This window comes from Toxotes jaculatrix, chromosome 6, assembly GCF_017976425.1.
Source record: "Toxotes jaculatrix isolate fToxJac2 chromosome 6, fToxJac2.pri, whole genome shotgun sequence".
Taxonomy (NCBI): domain Eukaryota; kingdom Metazoa; phylum Chordata; class Actinopteri; family Toxotidae; genus Toxotes; species Toxotes jaculatrix.
The window spans coordinates 19,181,331-19,202,369 of record NC_054399.1 but is presented as its reverse complement, the minus strand read 5'-3'; the positions used below and the strand labels follow the sequence as shown (position 1 = coordinate 19,202,369).

The following is a 21,039-nucleotide window of genomic DNA, read 5'->3' as shown; positions in this document are numbered from 1 at the left end:
TAAAAATAAATCTCATGGCAGTCTTGTTCCTGTATTTCAAATTTGCATTATATAGCTCGTGTCCATGTGCAAGAGTCATCAGGAAGCTGGCCCACTGAGGTCATGTTTGACAGACAGTTCTAAGCCTGCGGTTGGTTTCTGGAGGAAACTCAGTGACAGATCAGCTCGGTGCAGCAGGGGAGACCAGTGTTCCTGAACTCTTCAGGGACCCTTTGGCCCCCAGTAGCCTGGCCTGTGGTTTTCCACCATGCTCACTAGCAAGCGGGCCAACAACAACAACACAAACACATCGCAGTAATTCGTGCCAAACTTATCGTCAAACAAAAACATCAAAATGTCCCAGAAACTGCAGTTTATGACCAGAAGCTGGACATGTCAATGAAACTGAACTACTTGAGGTGATGAGTCCAGTCACCACACAAAAGCTTTATTCAAGGAACCAGCTAAAGAAAACTGTACATTCTTAGGTGGTGGATACATACCATACATTGCGTTAGGTTGCATAAAGGTAAACTATAATGGTGGTAGCTTGAAGACTGGCTCGTCATCAGCCCTTTATTAGTAGTATATTCCAGATGACTACTCATGTGGTGGAGCTTTGCATGCAACATACTGAGCATCTACTATGGTTGCATTTACATCAGTCTGTAACTCTGACTACATTTGAATAGGAGGCTTTGATACATGTATGCGTTCTTAAAAAAAGAGACAAAATACATATAGTAGTAGTTACATTCTCATGGCAGTGACAAGCAAATGTTAAAAGACACATATGGCATGAATGAGGCTGGTTTTAAGTGCTACATTGAATGTCTTTAGTCCTTCACTAAATCTGAGAACCTGAATGTTTGTGATCCACACTGTGCCTTTTAATTTCATCTTCATGAAAACATTTCCCTTTCCATTTAGAGCAATGGAGAGAAAATAAAGTCCAGCAACTACACCCCACAGACCCTGTGGTGTTTCAGCAAGTCACATAGCTCCTTATTTGCCACTTCCCCTCAACACTCAGAGAAAGGGTCCAGCATTGTAACCTTTGTTACAGCAAAGGTTACAATTTTATGTCTCTTTTCTCTGAATGGTTTGTAATGGCAAGGGGTCAGTATTTCCCAAATTGCACCTCTCCATCCAAGACCCAGCGATACTCCACATCTCCCAATGCCTCTGATATCTCCACACTCCAATCAGTGTCCTTTCACAGTTCTCTATCTATAGCTGGGTGGTTCTGGTAGAGCGCCGAGTCCTTCTGTCTCGACGTTGAGTGCCAGGGAGGTGGCAGTAACGTGGCGACCATCCTCTGGACTTCCTCTTGGAGCTATGTGGCATTCTAGGGTCTGGGGGGGCTGGTAGTCAGGCCTCCTCAGCTGTGGCATCTATCCCAGCATAGGTGAAGTTCTCAAAGAGAGCCATGTTTACGTAAGCCTGGAAGATGGAGGGAAAGCTTTTAGATTAAAAAAATAAACGAAAACCTAAGGGCATGGATTTCATCTCACCTCATATGATCTGTGTCTTATTGCATGAGCAGCCAAGTGGAAAAAAAAAAAGTTTCCACACGACAGAAATATCAACAAACTGGCACCACAATGGCTGCACACCTTCAAGTCTGCTATTAGCAATGGGGTAACAGTCTTGATATAATGTTGTCCCAAATGTGAACAACAGGACGTTTTTCATATTTTCATATTCTTTCCTGTCTGCCCACATTGTGTGAATGCAGCATTACCTTCCTGGCCTCCTGCATCCTGTTGAGCTGGACAGAGATTTGGGAGAAGGGGGGTCTCTCATAAGGCCGATCCCTCCAGCACTGCTTCATCAGCTCGTAGCTGGACCAAGAGAGAAACATGGATGAATATGGTAAAGTAGAGCAATGGAAAACACAGGGTAAGCTAATCATTAGCTACAAACTTTTGAACACTTACACTTCATCGTCACAGTTTTTGGGTTTCTCCATCCTGTATCCTTGCGGCAGTTTTTCATAAAGCTCAGCACATGTCATCCCACAATATGGTGTGCCACCTAACACATACACACACACACAGACATGAAGGGGAGAAAAAGAGTTTATAATCATGCTGGTGATAGCATTTATAGGCAGAGTAATGATAAGGATTGTCATCATCGTGTTACCATCAGTTGAAACATAGAAACATACAATGCAATGGATATATGATCATAAAAAAATGCAAGATTTCACAAAAACTTAAGAATTGCCCATCAGCTGATTAACAAGTACTGAAATGCAGTACAAGACTGAAGTTTTGCTGGCCTGTGACTATGTGGCTGGTAACTGAGGCTAGGAGATCTGTGCTCAATATTACAAATGTACAGGGCAGTGAATGGTAAGGCTTCAGTGCTGAAGGCCATTGGGTCCATTTCAGGTTGTGTACTCACTTACCCAAGCTTACAATTTCCCAGAGGAGAACACCAAAAGACCACCTGGGAAAAGAGGATACAAAGGTGAGACAGAAATGTCAGTAAACAAGGGACAACATGGAGACAAAAAGGTATAAAATATAAGCATTTTATTTTTTGTACCTGAAAATAATTATTGACTTAATGTCACTAGGGACTTTCTTTGTTGATCATTTGTGATAATAATAAAAGTTCAAACTTTGTAAAAACCAGCATCATATCACACCTGCTAATCTACATATGCAGTATGATGAAATGATGAAATATCTCGAATTCAATATCTAGGTACCCTGAAACAAATGTGTTATGAAGCTAAAAAGGCTTCTCTTGCATGTGAAATCTCCTGATTTTACAACACATTGCAAAGGAAATGTGCATGACATCATTTGAAAATTTAAATAATCAAATAAATATGCACAAAGATGCTATTTATATTTAATTTTAATGGTCAAAATGCAGAGCTTTCCCAAGATTGGCATGGGACCTGATGAGGAACCACTGAGTTTCTCAGCACAATGAAACCACTATCTTTTCTGCAATCTGATAAGCGACTGAGTTCATGAGAATTACCACCAGTTTCACTTCACAATTTTGTGTGGTAGATCATATGAGTAGACAAGTCCTGTCCTGCTTTCTGTCTGTCCTTTGTCCTTGTACACTATGTTTCAGCCTGTCACATATTGTTCTCTGTCTCTGCCTGCTCTTGAATGTTAATTCTTAGTAATCTTTACAAATCTTTCTGAGCCTACAGGCAGCCTTCACATTTCTTCCGTTAGCTGTCTTATAGCTTGTTCCAGCTGTGTATAAATAGGCTCCAGTTGACAGACCAACGTCTCACACTGCATGCAAAGTTGTACCCAAGGCTTCCTGGTTGTGCTTATCAGTCACAGAACACACTATTATCACTCTACCAGTGACAGAGGGATGATTTGTTGTTTTCTATGGCAAAGCGCTGTGTGGTGTACATAAGCAAAACTTTACTAGAGGGTAAAATAACTTGAAAAAGGTTACTGTAAAGCTAAATAAAAAATGAGATGGGAGATTTGTGAGTATAGTTCTTGATTAGAGATAGTTGATTATCAGAACACCCATCTACTTCAGGAAGTGTTCGTTTACCACTTAGCAAATGTTTTCAAGATCTGCCGTGTAGCCTGTACTGCCACTCAGTTTGCACATAAAGTTCTCAGAAATATTTTTGCAAACAGCTGCAGCAGACAAAGACATAATTTTCTCAATGTTGAAGTGCCTGTGTGAGAGAGCTGTGGCTGCCCAGAAAAACTCCACCTATCGCAGGGGGTGCAAGACTTAAATGTCAGTTTAACAGACGAGTTGACACTGTAACTCACACATCACTCTTGGTCGTATACACGCTGTAGTTCAGGGATTCGATGGCCATCCAGCGGACAGGCAGCCTCCCCTGAAAGCCAAACAACATGTCAAACCTTCTGCTTTATGTATGATGACATACATCATTAAAAAAAAAGTCCTGTTAATGTTACATGGCCATGGCCTATTAGAGCAATGTAGTACACCGATGTACTACCACTCTGAGTTGCATTTTACAGAAAGAACAATCTGAACTAGATGAAAGCAAATCAACAAAAATATTTCCCAGGCTATTTAACTGATTTGATCTGGAGCTTCAAGAATAATTGAACTTTTGATAAACTGACAGACTAAAGATATTACACCATGGTGTCACAAATTTACAATATGGGCAGCAATGCTCTTTTAGCTATCTGTTACAACTGATTAGTGTTTTGACTGATTAGTTCTTCAGTTTTCATGGAAGAACTCAGAAGTCAATGTCTTCAACATGTGAGAAATCTGTGCATTACAACAGCCAGTGTGCAGAAATACATGGACTATAAAAATCCTTGTTTCCCAAACAACTAGTGCCCTCTGCTGGCTGAATCCAAAACCAAAACTGACATTTTTGAAAACTGTGCATCAGAGCATGACCTCACCACTCACCATTGTCTTCTTAACGTAAACTTCCTCGCCACGGGACAGGCCGAAGTCTGCTATCTTCGCCACAAGGTTGTCCCCTACAAGAACATTCCTGGCTGCCAAATCCCTGTGGATGAACTAATGCCAAGAGAGTGAAGCGGGGGAGAGTCGTTGATATACCAAGCCTGATGCATGAATACTTTACACAGAAACATTATGATTATTTTCATTTAAAGTATAACTTCAATGTGTTGTTCCTCTGATGTGTAAATGTACAATAAGGTAAAATGTTTTTTTTTTCTTTAATTTCTTTGTTGTAAAAGGCAATGTGGTGATAATATCTGGGTCTGAATGATTTAATAGCTCAAGTAAGTCCTTCTTAGCGAACTAAAGATATTAAAGAACTTCTAACATAATATTCTTGAGTAACGTAATGCACATCGTTACACTTCTATTACTATTAAGCTATTACCTGAAATGGGGTGTAACATATGCAACAGTTATAATGACATAGCTTAATTATCTGTTGAATTACAACACTTTTAACACTATAAATAAAAAACACTTTTATTTAGACAAGCTTTTAGTTGATTGGGTGGCTTGCTTATATATGTGTGTATGTGTATGTATGTATGTATGTATGTATATATATATATATATATATACATATAATTGATTGGTTTGTTTTTATGCTATTTTTTAGTGGTTTGGTTTTACATTATTTTATTAATGTTGTATTTATGTAGTGTTATTTTAATTGTCCTATTTTAATTTTTATCTTATGGCACTTTGCACTTTTATTGTAAAGCACTTTGTGATCTTTTATCTGTGAAAAGTGCTATATAAATAAAGTTTACTTACTTACTTACTTACTATAAGCCCTATTACATGTACATAATATTGTATTAAGTATGAAGTTCATATGTATGCAGTATGCAGTTCATATAATAATTAAATTTTTAGTTTTTAGTTTTAGTAATAATAGTAATAATATATCTACTTTTATTTCATTATTGTACTTCTGCCGTGACCATTTTTAATCAAATCTTTTAAAGTTATTTAATTAACATTAGTTAAAAATGAGAGACTTTAGGAACAGGGACAAGAAAATTTCAGGAAATGGCACACAAGTACACAAGCAGCCACTCACTTACACACTCTCTCCTCCTACCTGTTTGTCACTTAGGTAATGCATCCCAGTGGCCACATCTACAGAGAACTGCAGCAGCTGTTGGGAGGTGAGGGTGGAGGCAGTGCCATGCTCTTTTGCAAAGGCGGGGTCGGTCTCCAATACACGACTCTTCCTCAGAAAGTCGAGGAGGTTACCGAAGGGAGCGTATTCGATGGCTATGTACAGGTAACCTGCAGAACACGGAGAGACAGAGGTTGCAGTTTACTATATACATGGACATTATATACTCCCTCCACTATTAGATGTGCTAAAATCCCTGTGAAGTCTCATAGTCATTAAAAAGGTCATGGCTCCTGCTAATACAAACATTTTATCTCCTATCTGTACAAGCTGTTAGCTGTTCGGTCAGACGATTACAATGAGAATGTCTTTTTCTTTCAGTCCTTGGCTGGCCTGCCTGCATTAACCTGGGAAGAGACCCAACTACACCTGGCAAGAGGCTTGGCCTTCAACAGTTCTTTCTTCACACAGACAGAGGTAGGCCAGACCTTTCATGAAATCCTCACAGAGCTCAACCAGATGGCTGAGGCTTTGTTAATAGATGACAGTTTCCAGTCAAAGCCAGAGTTCCAACAGGCCATGATGCAATTGTTCTTGTTGGAAGGTTTTCATGTTGATTTCACCAGAAGAAAGGAGAGTGCCAACACAATTAGTTAGTTACCGTATGTGGAAAGAAAAAATAACGAGGAAGTGGACAAATTATGTTCCTTTTGAGCTACAAGAGGTTGTGTTAATCAGGACATGTTGTGTATAACATTTTTCGAAAATAATTTCTTTGCCAAAAATATAACAGTAACAGATTTTTCCTGGTTTATTAGCTAATATCCAGTCCAATGTGTACAGACCTTTGCGTTTTCTCCTCTTATACATCAGAAAACGCATAGTTTTAGACTCTTTTTGCAATGAGTAAAATGTTTGTCAAGTATATGAGTGGATCAAAGTCTACAGACCAGTAAAAGTTTTGAGCTATGGCAGCGGCTCCAAAGGATACTGCCTATTCTGTTTTTTAGTCTTTATCTTTGACATTTGAGTATCTATCAAATTTCTGCTCTGTTCATGTCCCTGCCGCATGCTGTTGTCCCCATGGACACACCTAATTCTTCCACAACACTGATATCTGAAGCGTGAATTTGTTCCAGATCTATGTAAGATGAGAAAGTGTGTGAGAAGGAAACACCACCATATATATTCTTTTTTCTTTGATAATGACAGACAGATGCTCAGTGGATTGAATGAATAAAAACCTGAAACCAAAAAAAATGAAGCAGAAAACTCTTCAATGCCAAAAACAGCAGTTGAGTAACAGCTTGCATTACCACTGTAAGCCAGTGACTATCTGTGTTGCAATAAAAGACATTTTGACAGCTTCTCCCATAGAAATGACACTGTGCAAGAGAGGCAGCTCAGTGAAACCACATGCAAACTGAATTTAAAGAAATATTACATCCTGACATTATTTAGTTCTATCTTCCTAATTGCTTTCCTTCTTTATTACCTTCTTCCATTTTTACTTGCCCTCTTTCCTCCCTCCATACTTCCCTTCTTCTTCATTATCCCATCTTACTATCTATTTGCAAACTGAATGCCAAGCCAGTCTTCTCATAAAAGCTGTGTGCATGTGGGACTGTAAGTGCAAAAATGAGTAAGCAGTGCTTTAACATTCTGTAGAGGAAGCCAGTATAAAGAACGTGGTGGGAGAGTAAGTTCTCAATGAAGAAAATTCTGTATGTCAAAGAAGTTGTTTTGAATTGAACAACAGATGTAAATGCAGTAGAGTGAAGGCTTGCAGAGTGCTTCTTGAAAGTGATACCAGTGGGGAGACACACAAAATTAGTCAGATGTTTGTTTTTCAAAGCTGATTTGGTTTTGTAATGTCCTCACTGATGTACTTTCCATACTGGACTTCCTTTCTCATATGGTATGAATCTTTGATCAAACATAAGTAATTCAATTATTCACTGCAGAAGCCATCGGATGTAGCTGGAAACTGATACTTCATGGTAAGAACCAGGGCCAAGGAAACCTTATACAAATACATAAATACATGCCATAGCAGTTTGGTTATGCGGCAAAAGGACAAATCAAACAAATGTGATAGTGTACAATGCTTCTGGCAGACAGGGATTATTTAGGTTGGACGCATTCAGGGGCTTTCCAGGTGCAAATGACAGAGGATCAGATACAATGGGAGTATCTGTTTAGATCCCAGGTAATTAGAATTTAACCTCTTCATGTACAGTGCTATACACTAGGGAGTAGTTAGCTGAATATGTACAGATAAAACTAGGATCTGCTCAGTATATTGCCTGCAGAACAATGAATAGTATATCGGCATATAGTCAGTCTTTTGTAAAGCCAACAGTGACATAGAGTAGTGTGCCTCCCGGAATATATTCAATAGGTATATCAGATCTCTACATGTTTTTGTGCATTTTGTGTATGTATTTCTGGACTGCAAGGTCATGTAGATACAGCCCTTTTAAGTTTTGCGCCCCACAGTGATTTTTTTGACCACTGTCCTTGCCAAAAGCAGTACTGCTAGTCATACTTATCAATGTTCATTAACCCTGTGAGCCCGTACGTATCATATATGATACCCACATTTCTGGGACTCATTGCATCACCATCAAGCATAAACTTTGCATTTAACCCTTTTAGATGAACTCTTATGCTCGTATACTGACTCCTGGTAGACACTCCTCACTTTTCTAAATGTTTTGACATGTGTGATACAAACAAAAAATATACTTAGAATTTTTTTTTTTTAATTTTTTTTTTACATTTTGTCAAAGGGACAAATAAAGAGTTCATATTTGAAAAATTAGAATTTTCTGACCATTCTTTCATAGTTCAGGTCTCACAGGGTTAAAACCCCCAAACTGAAAGCACATCAAATCAGTGGAGGCCACTAGGTGTCGCTCACTCACCTCTGTTCTCACAGGCTCCGATGAGGTTTATGATGTTGGGATGCTGGCCTAGTTTACATAGCACCTCCAGCTCCCCTGCAAAGTCTCTGTGGTCATTCTCTGAGGCAAACTCTGCAGGAAGATTAGCACACACAGCATTGTTAAACAAAGCAGCTTCAGTTGCTCTCTTTGAAAGGAAACTTTCACATCTGTCCGAGAATGCACTGCACTGGGATCATGTTTGCTCTGTGTCTGTGTGTCAGTGTGCTTGCACGTGATATGTACACATCTGCATATGTTTCTGAGTTCTTGCATGAATGTGTCCAAGAAGTACCTTTCAGCATCTTGATGGCTGCACTCATCTTGTTGCCGTCCTTCTTGATCATGGCTTTGATCACCTGGTTTAAAAACAATTGTTAGCTTAAATGTCTGACCACATGCATAAAGAATGGCAACCACATGAGAAACATTTCACATTTTCAGAAAGTACATTAAGGGTGTAAATACACCTGGCCGAAGTTGCCCTCTCCGATGACATCTTCAAACTTAATGTCCTCCCATTCAAGGATTGGATAGGTGAGGGGCTCTGGAGTGGGCTTGGGCCTTCGTGTTAGGGTCAGAGTTCCTGAGTTAAACTGTAGAATAGTCTCCTCACCCTGGGGATATAAACAGTCTTAAGCACTGCGATAAATTTGTCAAACCAGAGCTTTAAAAATATTCTGATGAAAAAAATCTTCAGCAAACACTTTGGAGGATAACAGTGGTGTTTTCTTACTGATCCGGACTGGTATGTGAATGTGCGCCGACGGTTGAGCAGTGTCTTGCGGATGAAGAAAAGAGCCAGCAGTGCCAACAGGATTGTCACACAGGTGACGGTCACTGAGCCCACAATTGCCACCAGCAGCTGGTAGTTGTCCCCAGCAGGCCCTCTAGTCACACCCTGGGTGGTCGGGTTTAAATTCTGAAGGTCTTTTTTTTTTTTTTTGCAGAGGGGAGAGAGAAAAGGGAGGATGTGGGGGCCAGGATGGATAGAAAAACCAAGTAGGGAGATAGAGATCATTTTTAGACAGTGGAGATAAATAGGCTGTTTGATGGAATTTATTATTATCATGAGTAAATCCCTGTTCAGTTGTTTTTCCACAGATTTTCCACTGGGAGCTATTTTTTTTAGTTTGAAAGGAAAATAAATTTACATCCAAGAAACCATAAAAAGCCATTAATTTATATCAGTATTTTGGACTATTAATCATTCCTTCTGAAAAGACTACCAATGTCAGTAATCCAAAATTTTACATTTTACTGTACTACTGCTGCCTTAGTGTGCCAACCCAGAGAGACTCTTACTCACCATCCCCTTGTGTCTTTGCCTCAACAAACTTGCTCCACTCTCCAGGCACTTTGGAGAAAGCCCTCACTCTGAATTGGTAGAGCGTGCTTCCATTCAGTGCTGTCACATCTTTGGTGGTCTTGTTCCCATCATCTGTGTCCACCCAAGGAAGAGGGCTCCCCTGGCCAACTGGCTGGTACTCTATGACGTATTTGATGATTCCTCCATTGGGATCTTGAGGGGGCTGCCACCTCACCTGAATGGCAGACACAGACAGGGGAAGGGCCTGGACGTTGCGTGGGGACGATGGGCCTGAGACACAGAGAGATTATCATTAGAGCATTAGACAGTGATTTTGTAACCCTGTGTTCTAAAATAAAATGGTGCCCCAATCAAAGGCTTTCAGGCTTGTTTGCTCTGGGAAAGCTTCAGTATCAAAGACAAGAGTTTAAAAGTATTAATTACTATTCTGTTGGATGGATCTGTTGCTAACTTGCTGATCCCCACTGACTGCAAACTAGAACTGATTATGCCTTGACATCTAAGTATCACCTTCTAAACATTTCCCCAATTCTCAGAGTTTGTGGGCAGAGAGAGAGAGCCACCAAATAAGAACCAATCATACTCTTTTCCTGAGTGTTTAAAGTGAATCTAAGCAGCTCTTGTCATCTCATTTTTTAACTATGTTCATGTCACTGAAAAGCTACATATAACTTGAGCCTACGACCTACTAAATAGTATATTGCATTAGGCCTAATGTTTTGCCACAAATTACTGTGAATGCCTTATAACCTGCTTTGACCTGCTTGTGACATTTAAAAGGAACATCCATTGCGTCTTGTTCCTAACCAACAGCAGGGGTTTTTAGTTACCCTGGCTGTTGATGTGGAAGAGGTAGGGTTTGGATGGTGGCCCCTGGCTGCCACAGTTGATGAGGCGCACCACCACCGTGTAGTCTTGATGATACTCCAGGTTGTGGAACTTGGTGGAAAGCACATTGAGCAGGGTGGTCTCCTCCAGTAGTTTCTCACTGTGGGGCGGTGGCCCGATGAGCTGCACTAAAAAGCCACTGGCTGCGCAAGCATTATTGCCATTGCTGGCAGGCAGTCGCCAGCGTACAGTGGCATTGCGGCCTTCCACCGAACTGCTGTCAATCTCAGGTCGAACTGTGGGCTCTGCAGTGACAGAGAACACACAATGAGCTGAGGAGACTAACAGCTCCCTGTTTCTTCCTACTTATTGAGTCAGTTCCCTAAAACTGATGATTAAGTATTTTAAATTGAAAATATCTTAACTTAATTTTGATTTGTTTTACTTATTTCACTGGTGAATAGCTAGAATCAGTGGGCAGCAGTGGCTAACACTGTTAGCTCACAATACGAAGCCATCTACTTCAAATCTTGGCCCAGGGTTTTCCGTTTTTTTTCTCCTCATGATAATGAGGGTATGCTGAGGGTGCTCTTAGCTCTGTGACTGACCCTGTTTGGGGTTAAATGGACAAATAAAAATGATAAATGGCTACTTTGAATACAATTTTTATGGAGAATTTCATTTGGATCATTTGGCATTTTGAATTAAGCTTTTCATTTCTAGTAGGTGGTCTTAAACTGTTCTATCTTCTACATCTACATGACTGGAGCATCCTTGGTTCGACTTCAGCCCAGAGGCTTTTGTTGCACGTCATACCGCACCTCTCTTTCCCCACGTTGACACTTATAAATATTTTGTGCTTGTGCAAGAGAACAGTGTTCCCTTGTAATGAATCAAACTTGTTCCATTTTACACATGGACCTAACCACATTTGCCAAACAGTCAAATAGAACTCTGCACTGTTATACTCCAAAACAGATACTTCCATCATCATTCCTGTACTCGGGCTACAGGCTTTCTTCCTCTGCACCACAAACATTGAGGAGCAAAATCCCTGTCTCTGGCATTTGAACACAGGTGGTTGTGATTGCTTCACTTGCCTTGACTAGTCTTCATTTTATTTGAACAAAGTAGTGGCCACAGATAATTTGAGTCCACTAGCATCTTTCTATATTTGCCCCAGACTTGAGACATCAGGACAGATATTCTCACTGGGGAAAAGACAAGTGGCTCCTTTAAGCGTGGGAACAGCACTGCTCAGCAAAACTGATGAGAGTTACTCTTACCAGGCACAAGATATTTCTGTTTGCTCAAGTTATGTGGTCATGTCTATGGACACTTGTTCCCAGGCAAGACTTCTAGATAAATATAGTTCTACGCAATGTTTGTGTGTTCCTTATGAACTGGACAGCCCAGTTATTTGAGGGACTTACCAGGACAATCAGTCTCCATGATGGCCTCTGGCCCTGGGTCCCCCTCTCCTCCTTCTCCAGGACGACTCAGCTGGACACGGACACGGTAGCATGTCGAAGGTTCCAGGTTCATCAGTGTGATGGGCTCTTTATCACTGTAGACTGAAGTGAAGTGGATGTAGGACCAGCTTTTTACATAACATTTTCCTTAAAACGTACATCTATAGAAATATTACAGATACATACATGAAGAATATACATATAAAATCATGTATGATGCAGAGGTTATACATTTTATTTTATAGATTTTTATATGAGTGCGTGGATACTTGAACTATGTGTAACACAACGCGCACTCTTTGAGAGGATCTTTTTATTTACATAACCTGCATAGCATTGTAGAGGAAAGATGGGTAGGTTGTTTCTTAAGTGTGATAAGTCTGATTTATTCATTTTGGTCTAACTCTGCCAGCTGTTCCACGAAGAATTAGTTTCACTGGGAATTTGAAGTGTGTTGAAATCATGGTGATGGATGGTTACAGTATCTGCATTTGTGCCTGCTGAGCAATGAAATGAAACTCAAAAATAATCCTCTAATAATGCTGCTTTCTGTGATAAAGGCTGACTATATCTTTGGCTGCTTACCTATGATGGAGGACCAAGAATCTCCATTCTCCACAGGCTTGTAGAGGAGCCTGGTGGAGACAATCGGGCCGTCTCCTCGGTAGGAGCCCACTGGCATGACAATCAACTGCTTACTCCTCTTTTCTAGCAGTTTGGGAGTAGTAGTTGGTACAGGGGGCTCTGAGTGGACACAGGAGAAGATATCACTCACAAATTTGGCATCTTTGTTGCTTTAGTGTGCTGTGACAGCCTACTGGAAATCACAATAATAATAGTTTCTTTTCTGTATATTATTTAAAACTTTCTCAGTCTGACCTTTAATGGTGAGGTTGAACTTCCGAGAGTCCTGGCCTCCATTGGTGGATACCCTGCACTCCCACATCCCTCCTTGTTGAGTACTTAGGCGAGGGATCTCAAACAGGGCTGTACTCTTATTTGACTCCATGGTGGTGCGAGAGGCCTGAGAGTAAAATACATAACACGCAATAGCAAAACATTTCCATTTCTTGAGCCTATTTTTTACTGTTGCTTGGATCTGTGTTCAGAACATCCTCACCGAGAACATTTTTTTGTTCCAGTGGGAAATGTTCTTTATCAGACTGTTTCTGTTATCAAGGAAACAGCACAAAAAGAATAACACAAAAACCAAACGTCACTTATTGGCGACACGTGGTAACTGCTGCACTCTACAGTGATACAGCCTTATCTGTTCAGGCCATTGTGTTGTTGACTTCCTGAGGACTTAATTCAACCTTGTAATCATCAGGTCAGACTTAAAGGTACGGTACAGTTTAACTTAATTCTTGTAAACATGTTCATAGAGGACCACAAGTTGCTTTATTTATTTGAAGTAATAACTGTGTAATTAATGGGATAATTTGTTACCTTTTCCACTGTTAAAAAAAGTTTGAATTTTGGTTTACTTGCCAAGAGGTGAGAAGATCACTTTCACTATCCTCTCTGTGCATTTAGGTATGGTGCAAGGGCCTGGAGATGCTTAGCTTAGCTTAGCATAAAGACTTGACCTCTAAGGCTCACAAATTAACACTAATTTGTCTTTGTTATATTTCTGTGTGTGGCCTTGTATTTTATCTCTGCCCGACAACTTCAACATAAGCTTTATCCAATCTTTGTATTTTATTTATTTTTACTGAGGTTTGCTTTAAGTTATGTAAGTATCTTGGCAGAAGTGTTGTAATCAACTGCTGCTCCTCCTACCTTGAGCACAGTGCTGTCCAACTTTCGCAGCTCAATGCTGTTGTGGCTGGGAAGGGGGTTTCCTGTGGCTGAACAATGGATCTTGGGACTTGAATTGAGATTCCACTCCACATTACTGTCCAGGTCCAAGATCTGTGGAGCTCGGTCTGAACAAAGAGAGATGCATGGAACAGACAGTAAGCAAAGACAGGGTGGATTGTGACAGAGAAAAATTATGTGCCAGTATAGAGAATTATGATAGAGGTGAGAAATCACAGAAAAAAAAAAAGATTAATTGTTTTACAGCAGTGTGTTTTAAAACATTTTTCTTTCACTGAATGGAAATCTGTCATTGTCCGCAGCTACTACATACATAATTTCTTCAAGTCCCAACCCAAAATTAGTCATATTTTGAAACTGTATATGTCTTATGTTTAGCGTCACAGGATACACAACTCTTGACAGATTCAGGTGCGGGCACAAGGATGTTTTACAAGACAAGCTGAGTTCATCAGAGTAAAACTGGGGTTTTTACCCTTTTGAAACCACCTTGTCTGGTGAAATGTTGGTTTAATTAAACTGTTTTGAATCCTTGAGTGTACATTCAAGTTTTTTTAAGTTAAGTAGCTTGTGCATGTTACCATCCATTAAATGTTTGCTGTTGTGATGAGGAAGAAGGTGGTGTTGTTTGATGAGGAGGATGATGGAAATGGGCTGTGTAGTGATGAAGAGAAAGAATATATATCTCATAGCCATCAATTCCATTCCACAGTGGAAGAAGAGCTAAAGGACCAAATGGAGAAAAAAATTAATGTGACTTTGACGATACCGACCAGACTTCTCACAGTTCTGTCCTCTCCAGCCTGTGGGACACTGGCATCCACTGAAACGACTGCAGACTCCTCCATTCCGGCATTTACAGCTCAGCCTGCAGTCTGGCCCGTACATGTCATTATGACAGGCTGACAAGAGAAAACAGAAAGCTACTGCATACAATGACACACTGTAGGGTAAAAGCATGTTATTAAACCTAAATGTTATTAAATATAGGGACAAATTTAGCTTAGTTACCCTTCTCGCAACGGCTGCCAAACCAGCCGCTGGCACAAGAGCAGCCGTAAGGGTCCGGTAGGCAGAAACGAAGCCCCTTGCAGTTCAGCTCAGTGCCACATGACTCCTGGCAGTTTCGACCAAACATTCCTTCTCTGCAGGCTGCAAGCAGTCAGAGAAACACAAATTCACAAATGTGTTTATTTAAATTCCTTGTCTTTTGCTGTGTCATGCCTCAACCTGCCATGCAAAACACCACAGAGGACGATGTAGCTAGTCCAGTGTTCTGATCTGTAATGCCTTCCATTTTTATGCCATTGTTGCATTTAGTTGTGTTACTTGCACACATCTTGAAAAATAAGCACAGCTGGTTGCTCATATATAATGTTTAACAACAATATGGTGATGTCGGACTAAAATCTGTAGAATACGGCCAAATGCAGTGTGCCTCACATGTAGGCTTCTTCTTATAGTTGCTTCTTATTAAGCAGCTGACCACACCAACAAATCACTTGGTCAAAATAGACCCATTATATCACTGATCCAATACTGGGTTAACTTTACCCACCTTAACAGTCACTATTGGTGACAGCTAATTATATGTGCATGCTTGTGCACTTTTTTTTTGTGACTACATTAGTTTTATATCAGTGAGTAGTTGGTAGAGATAATCCAGTATTGTACAGGGGCTTTATTGACCCAGATTGGTTAATTTAGTGTGCACTGACTCTCTGCCATTCTGCAAGTATTTTGTGATATTACAGTTTTGAGTGGACTCATTCAAAATGTGTCTCATCTACACATAAAATTGCTTATCTAGAAAAACAGGCAAATCTCATGCTCAGCAGAAGAACTTGAGTAGGAATGCTGAATGAATTTGGATGAGGAGTACTTAGCTCATCAAACCTAATACTCAGTGTGCATGCTTGATAAAAGGGTTCGTGGATATTTGCACATTGCGAGTTGAGTGGATGTGTCATAAAGAAGTGTGCTTGATGCTGAATGTTATTTGCATCTGTGTACCAATCAATTAACATCACGGCTTAAGTGGTGAAGCCAATGCCAGAGCGTCTAAAGCAGCATTCAGAACCCCCAACATTTCTCTCAAAATGTTGGGGGTTTTGCCATTTTGATCCAAACTGAATATCTTGTTGATTAGTGGAAGAATTGTCTTAAAATTTTGTACAGATATTTATGTTCCCAAGAGAATTTACCCTACTGACTTTGGTGATCCTCTGACTTTTCTTCTAAAGCTACCGTGAGGTTGTGGTTTAGAGTAAAATATCTTGACAACTATTGCATGGGTTACCCATGAAATTTGGTACAGATATTCAAGGTCTGTAGAGGATAAATTTTAATGTCTTTGGTGATCCCTTAACTTTTCATTTGATTCCAATTTAAATTACAGCGTCAGAGCTGCTAGGATGGCTGTAGATTCTTGTTTGGTGTAGTTCGTGTGTTGTCATGAGGCATTTCTACTGTAAGGAGGATAACTACGTACTACAGAGTCTTACCCCAGCTGACAGCCCTCGTATAGGTTCCCATTTACTCTATGAACTGTACAGTGAGAAAAACAGTTTATGTGTATTGATCCATGAAATTAACATTTAGGTTTCCATTTAAAAGATTTTATTCTGAAATATTCTATTTTGTACGGTGTCTGATTTTATAGAAATCGGACATTTTACAAATCCTCTCTCTCTCATGCTGTTTTCCTGTCTGTCTTTCATTCACTGTCTCGTTCACACACACGCACACACACACACACCACTTGATCTACTTTACTGGTGAGAGCATTGTATTGAGTATAGTACAAACCTGTCTCACAGCGTGTTCCCATGAATCCTGGAGGGCAGACGCAGTCTCCGTCTGCATCATGACACACGCCACCATTTAGACACTCTGGACAATCCTTATCACAGTAGTGACCCCACTTCTCACTGGGACAGTCTGCAGAGAAACAGAGTTTTTTGTGCATAGAGCAGAATGAAATATGAATAAACAGCTAATTCTACTCTCTTGGATATTTGCAGAGTATGTTTAAAACTACTTGTAAACCTTTAATTAAGCTTTCAGTCTACTGAGCCCCAAATCATTTTCTCTCTGCATGTGCTTCTGACCATCTTACAGAATCCAGTGTAATGACTTCAAATATATATCATACAGTTTAGGTGTATTTTGTGTCTTTTCTGTGTTTGTATTATAATTTGAATAGTTTTTCAAACTGAGTGTCTCAAAGTATGTGACCAAAAAAAAACATATGCACTGTAAATATCTTACCAAAAGAGTGGAGATGTTACCCACAGCAATTTCACAGTTAATACATGTCATATTCACATTCAATTTCATAAGCACTAACCAAATATTTCTGTGGTGTATATTTCTGGAACAGAAAGCATTACATCTAGACTTGAAAGACTGTCATAAATGCCTTGATACCATCTGCCCTTGAGATGGTTAATGGTCGTGTGTGTGTGTGTGTGTGTGTGTGTGTGTTGCCATTTCAGTGAGTGTGAATGTCAAGATTCAACAAACCTCTAACAATGAGCCTCATCCAGACACCCTGGAGGGGGCTGTCCCCCATGTAGCTGACACTGTAGATGCCTTGATTGGCAAACGCTACACTCTCCATTGTCAGTACAGCAGTGGAATTGATCATGTCATTCCAGTGAGATATATGGTGGTAGTTTCCTGCACAAAGCAAACATTAATGGCATAGTTTCCAATGTGCCAAAAAGCAGTGTTCTATCTTTGTTTTCTCAATATCCTTTGTTAAGAAACTTTAAGTGCATGCTGGTTATCTGTGGATGGTCTCTTAATTGTATGTTAAATTCCCTGCCTTGAGTTGTGCAAGCTAGCTTACCGTTGTACCTCCAGGTCACATCTCTCCTCTGGGAGTCGTGTGACTGTATGCTGATGTTAACTGTGTCTCCTTTGTTAGCGGTCAGAGTGAGGTGAGTTGGAAGAAAATTTGCTGTAAGGCCCATAGAAACATACAATTACTTTCCAAAGATGACACACCATCCAAGCTGGATGCATGAGAAAACTGTATAGAATTAGTCATTTGTTATGATTTGCTGGTCATAGGAACTAAAAACTGAAAAAAATAAATAAATGTATGAAGTCTCAACCCACCTCTGCCAAAGTTGTTGATCATTGTGACTGTCTCAAGCGGGGTACCTTCTTGAGTGGATACACAGTAGAAGATACCAACATCATCCAGGTCACGGAACTCTCTGGCTATTACCTCCTTGTCCCTGAGCTTATGCAGTTTAAAATTTGGCATCTTGGGGAATGTGATGATTTTGTTGTCTTTCTTGATGTCCAGCTCAGGCTGGACTGGGCTGCGCTCTCCATTGATACACGAGATGGTGAAGTGATTGGCGTTGGTGACCCCTGCTGTGGAGATCATGGTCAAGTCGATCACAGCATCTGTAAGACAGGTCATTAGTTTCTCATTCTCTGACATGAGGCAGAGTTGTTACAGTCATAATGGGTTTGATTTGTTTATCACACTACAATAGGGCTCCATCAGCCCTGAAACAGGATCCACCGAATCATGAAATTACACAAGTATTTTTTTCTCTTGTTCAGGCACAAAAATGAATAAGTCATCTGTTTCAAGAGAAGATCCAAGCAGGGCTGGACATAATAATAGAAAACATGTCTCAGTGTGATGCAACACAAATTACACCACAAAGCTGAATTGTTCATTCAGCTCCATAACAAAAACATATCTGAACATCATAACCTTCATTAAGCTTCCTTGCAGTGTCGCTGGTTTAGAGTGTATTCATTCTAAATGGGTGTAATGGGTTCACTTGGCTTGAGATCCTGTTCACATCCGTCTCAGTATCTCTGTGATGTGTTATTGTACGGCTTACTCTACATACAGAAATGCCCAACTCCACTGCTTTTTTTGAATATTTGATACAGGTTTGATATGGTCTGATATGTTCAAATCCAAATGAATGTTTGTGACATTAAACGTAGCTTGTACATAGTTTACTGCAGTAGTTTACTTCACATGCTCCAGTCTCACTCTATATATAAATATGTGAAAAGCTTTACTTCTGGATTAAACTCATGAACTCATTTCAGGCACCTGAAACAGTTAACACACAACTGTGTATCTCAACACATAAAGTACAATGCATCAGAAAAACATCAGAAACATCAGAAAAAGCCTTTACACACAAGTATTAGTTTCTGCCACAGGTCATAGTATGTCTATAATCTCATAATGTGTCCATTTGATTCACAGCATCTTCTACACTGACACCTGAGAAACTGATTGACAGACTGGCATCATTATCCCACCTTGTTCATAATTTTGGTTAAAAATCACCCCTGGAATATAATTATTTGAAAAAAAATGCCAAACCCAACAATGTCAGTTTGTTAAGCATTCCTTCTCACTGGTATTTAATCCCCAGATCCCCAGAACAATAGCAGGAAACGTGGATGAGCTCCCTTTTTTTTTTTTTTTTTTTACCCCTAAGGATCATTGTTCTACATTTTGAGGGTCTTCATAACTAAAAATCACAACAACACATCTTAACAAAATTTTTGTTAAGATGTGATTATTGTGATATCTTAACAATTATTACAAAGAATATAACATCTTAATGAAATAGCGCAGAGTGGGTGAGAAACTGTTCTTTCTTAATATTCATCACATTTCTCGAAAATAAATGTCGATTACAATTTTGCTCCGTTTAAAATGTTCCCAAACAGCCTTCAAATGAAGTTTCCGCTTACCTGATAAATCAATGAAGCACAAGACAAACACCCACAAAATCCTCATGATATATGTAATCTCCATGGGGAAAAAAAAGTTGTTTTACTAAATCAACTGCCAGTTCGGATTTACAAGGAGAGCGCTGCATCCAAAACGGTGACGCTGCGTCACGACGAGCGGTGCGCTTTTTTACGCATAACTACGAATAATCCAAAGCTCCAGATCAAGTGTAAAATCTCTTAGGAAACCACTACAGCGGCCCTGTATAGCTTTAAGAGATGGTGTCACTGTCCGTCACACAAAGCATAGAGTAGGATTTGCGGTAAGCTTCGGCTTTCTCTGGGTGGGAAAGGAAGGAAGAGCGTCACCAGGCTGCGGAGGATTGCTGGCGCTCCAGACCTCCTCGATTAAGTTTATCTACTTCTGAGTTAAAACTGAGTCATTTTTTTTTGTTCTAAGACGAGGTCAGCCACTCTTTACACACAATTGACTGACAATTGAATATCTTACAAGTGTCTGCCGTTAGAGACCTGAAATTCAAGTGTGATTATTTTTAATCTTCTGTTACTTTATTTTTCACAACAGGATAATACCGACTATCATGGTTATAGTTTTGTTCTAATATTTGTTTAATGCTCCTGAAATTGTCACAGGAACATTTTTATTCTTTGTTGTAAGAATATACATTGATGGAGAATTTAAGAATACATTTCATCAAAATAAAACTAAGGTGTGGTGACAAATGTGTGCTCCACCCCAGTACTTAACATGTGTGGCCAGGATCTACACTCTGAATGCTCCATGTGTCCTCCTGAGGCTGACTGTGCATTTTATTGCTGCCCTTGATTTTCTTTGTAGAGATACTATAGAACACCAGTTGCAGCAGCCGCTGGTATCATGTTCTGCCAAATGCAACAGCTTTGTTCTCTCACTTCAATGAGTGGGTTGCAATCATTGCAGCTTTTATGGTCAGCCGCCCCCTTCCCTCACTGTTATAATCAGTCAGCCTCAGGAAATGATGAACAATATGCTTGTTGTGTCTGTTCTGTCTTTTCTGCCCCAGTCCTTAAAAAGTGCTGCACCGTCTCTCTTTGAAACAGTTGGAGCAACTGCACACGCCTTTTCTCATTTTCTCGTCCAAAACTGTCGGGCTGATTTGATGTTTTCTTTATGTTTCCTTGCAGCTTTAGACAATCAACTTGAAGCTGACTCCACTTCTTATTGTTTGAGATTTCCTGTTTTCGACCTCAAGAGCTTGCATGGTTTTCTTTAGCCTGAAAGGAATATTCAGTCGCATGCTTGATTCTGAAAAAAACAAAGATGAAAAAAAAAATATGGATCTACAAATTATTGATACA

General features: G+C 39.9%; 1 protein-coding gene across 2 annotated transcripts; it reads right to left on the bottom strand.

The window, feature by feature from the left end:
- Positions 1 to 398: 398 nt before the first annotated feature.
- Positions 399 to 19,969, bottom strand: tie1 (tyrosine kinase with immunoglobulin-like and EGF-like domains 1). 2 transcript variants are annotated; one of them, XM_041039946.1, is made up of 24 exons: positions 19,702 to 19,969; positions 18,076 to 18,372; positions 17,804 to 17,914; positions 17,476 to 17,631; positions 16,759 to 16,890; positions 14,962 to 15,102; positions 14,724 to 14,852; positions 13,912 to 14,057; positions 13,009 to 13,153; positions 12,715 to 12,873; positions 12,091 to 12,231; positions 10,660 to 10,962; positions 9,809 to 10,099; positions 9,236 to 9,429; positions 8,970 to 9,116; positions 8,795 to 8,858; positions 8,482 to 8,592; positions 5,534 to 5,724; positions 4,387 to 4,500; positions 3,759 to 3,829; positions 2,396 to 2,436; positions 1,920 to 2,016; positions 1,724 to 1,823; positions 399 to 1,422 (listed from the first exon to the last, which is right to left on the bottom strand). In XM_041039946.1, exons 1-24 carry the CDS (start codon positions 19,763 to 19,765, stop codon positions 1,351 to 1,353), a joined length of 3,417 nt encoding a protein of 1,138 aa, XP_040895880.1. In that variant the 5' UTR covers positions 19,766 to 19,969; the 3' UTR covers positions 399 to 1,350. The 2 variants fall into 2 exon arrangements, with proteins under 2 accessions (XP_040895880.1, XP_040895881.1); XM_041039947.1 differs by lacking the exon at positions 10,660 to 10,962.
- Between the last annotated feature and the right edge of the window lie 1,070 nt (positions 19,970 to 21,039).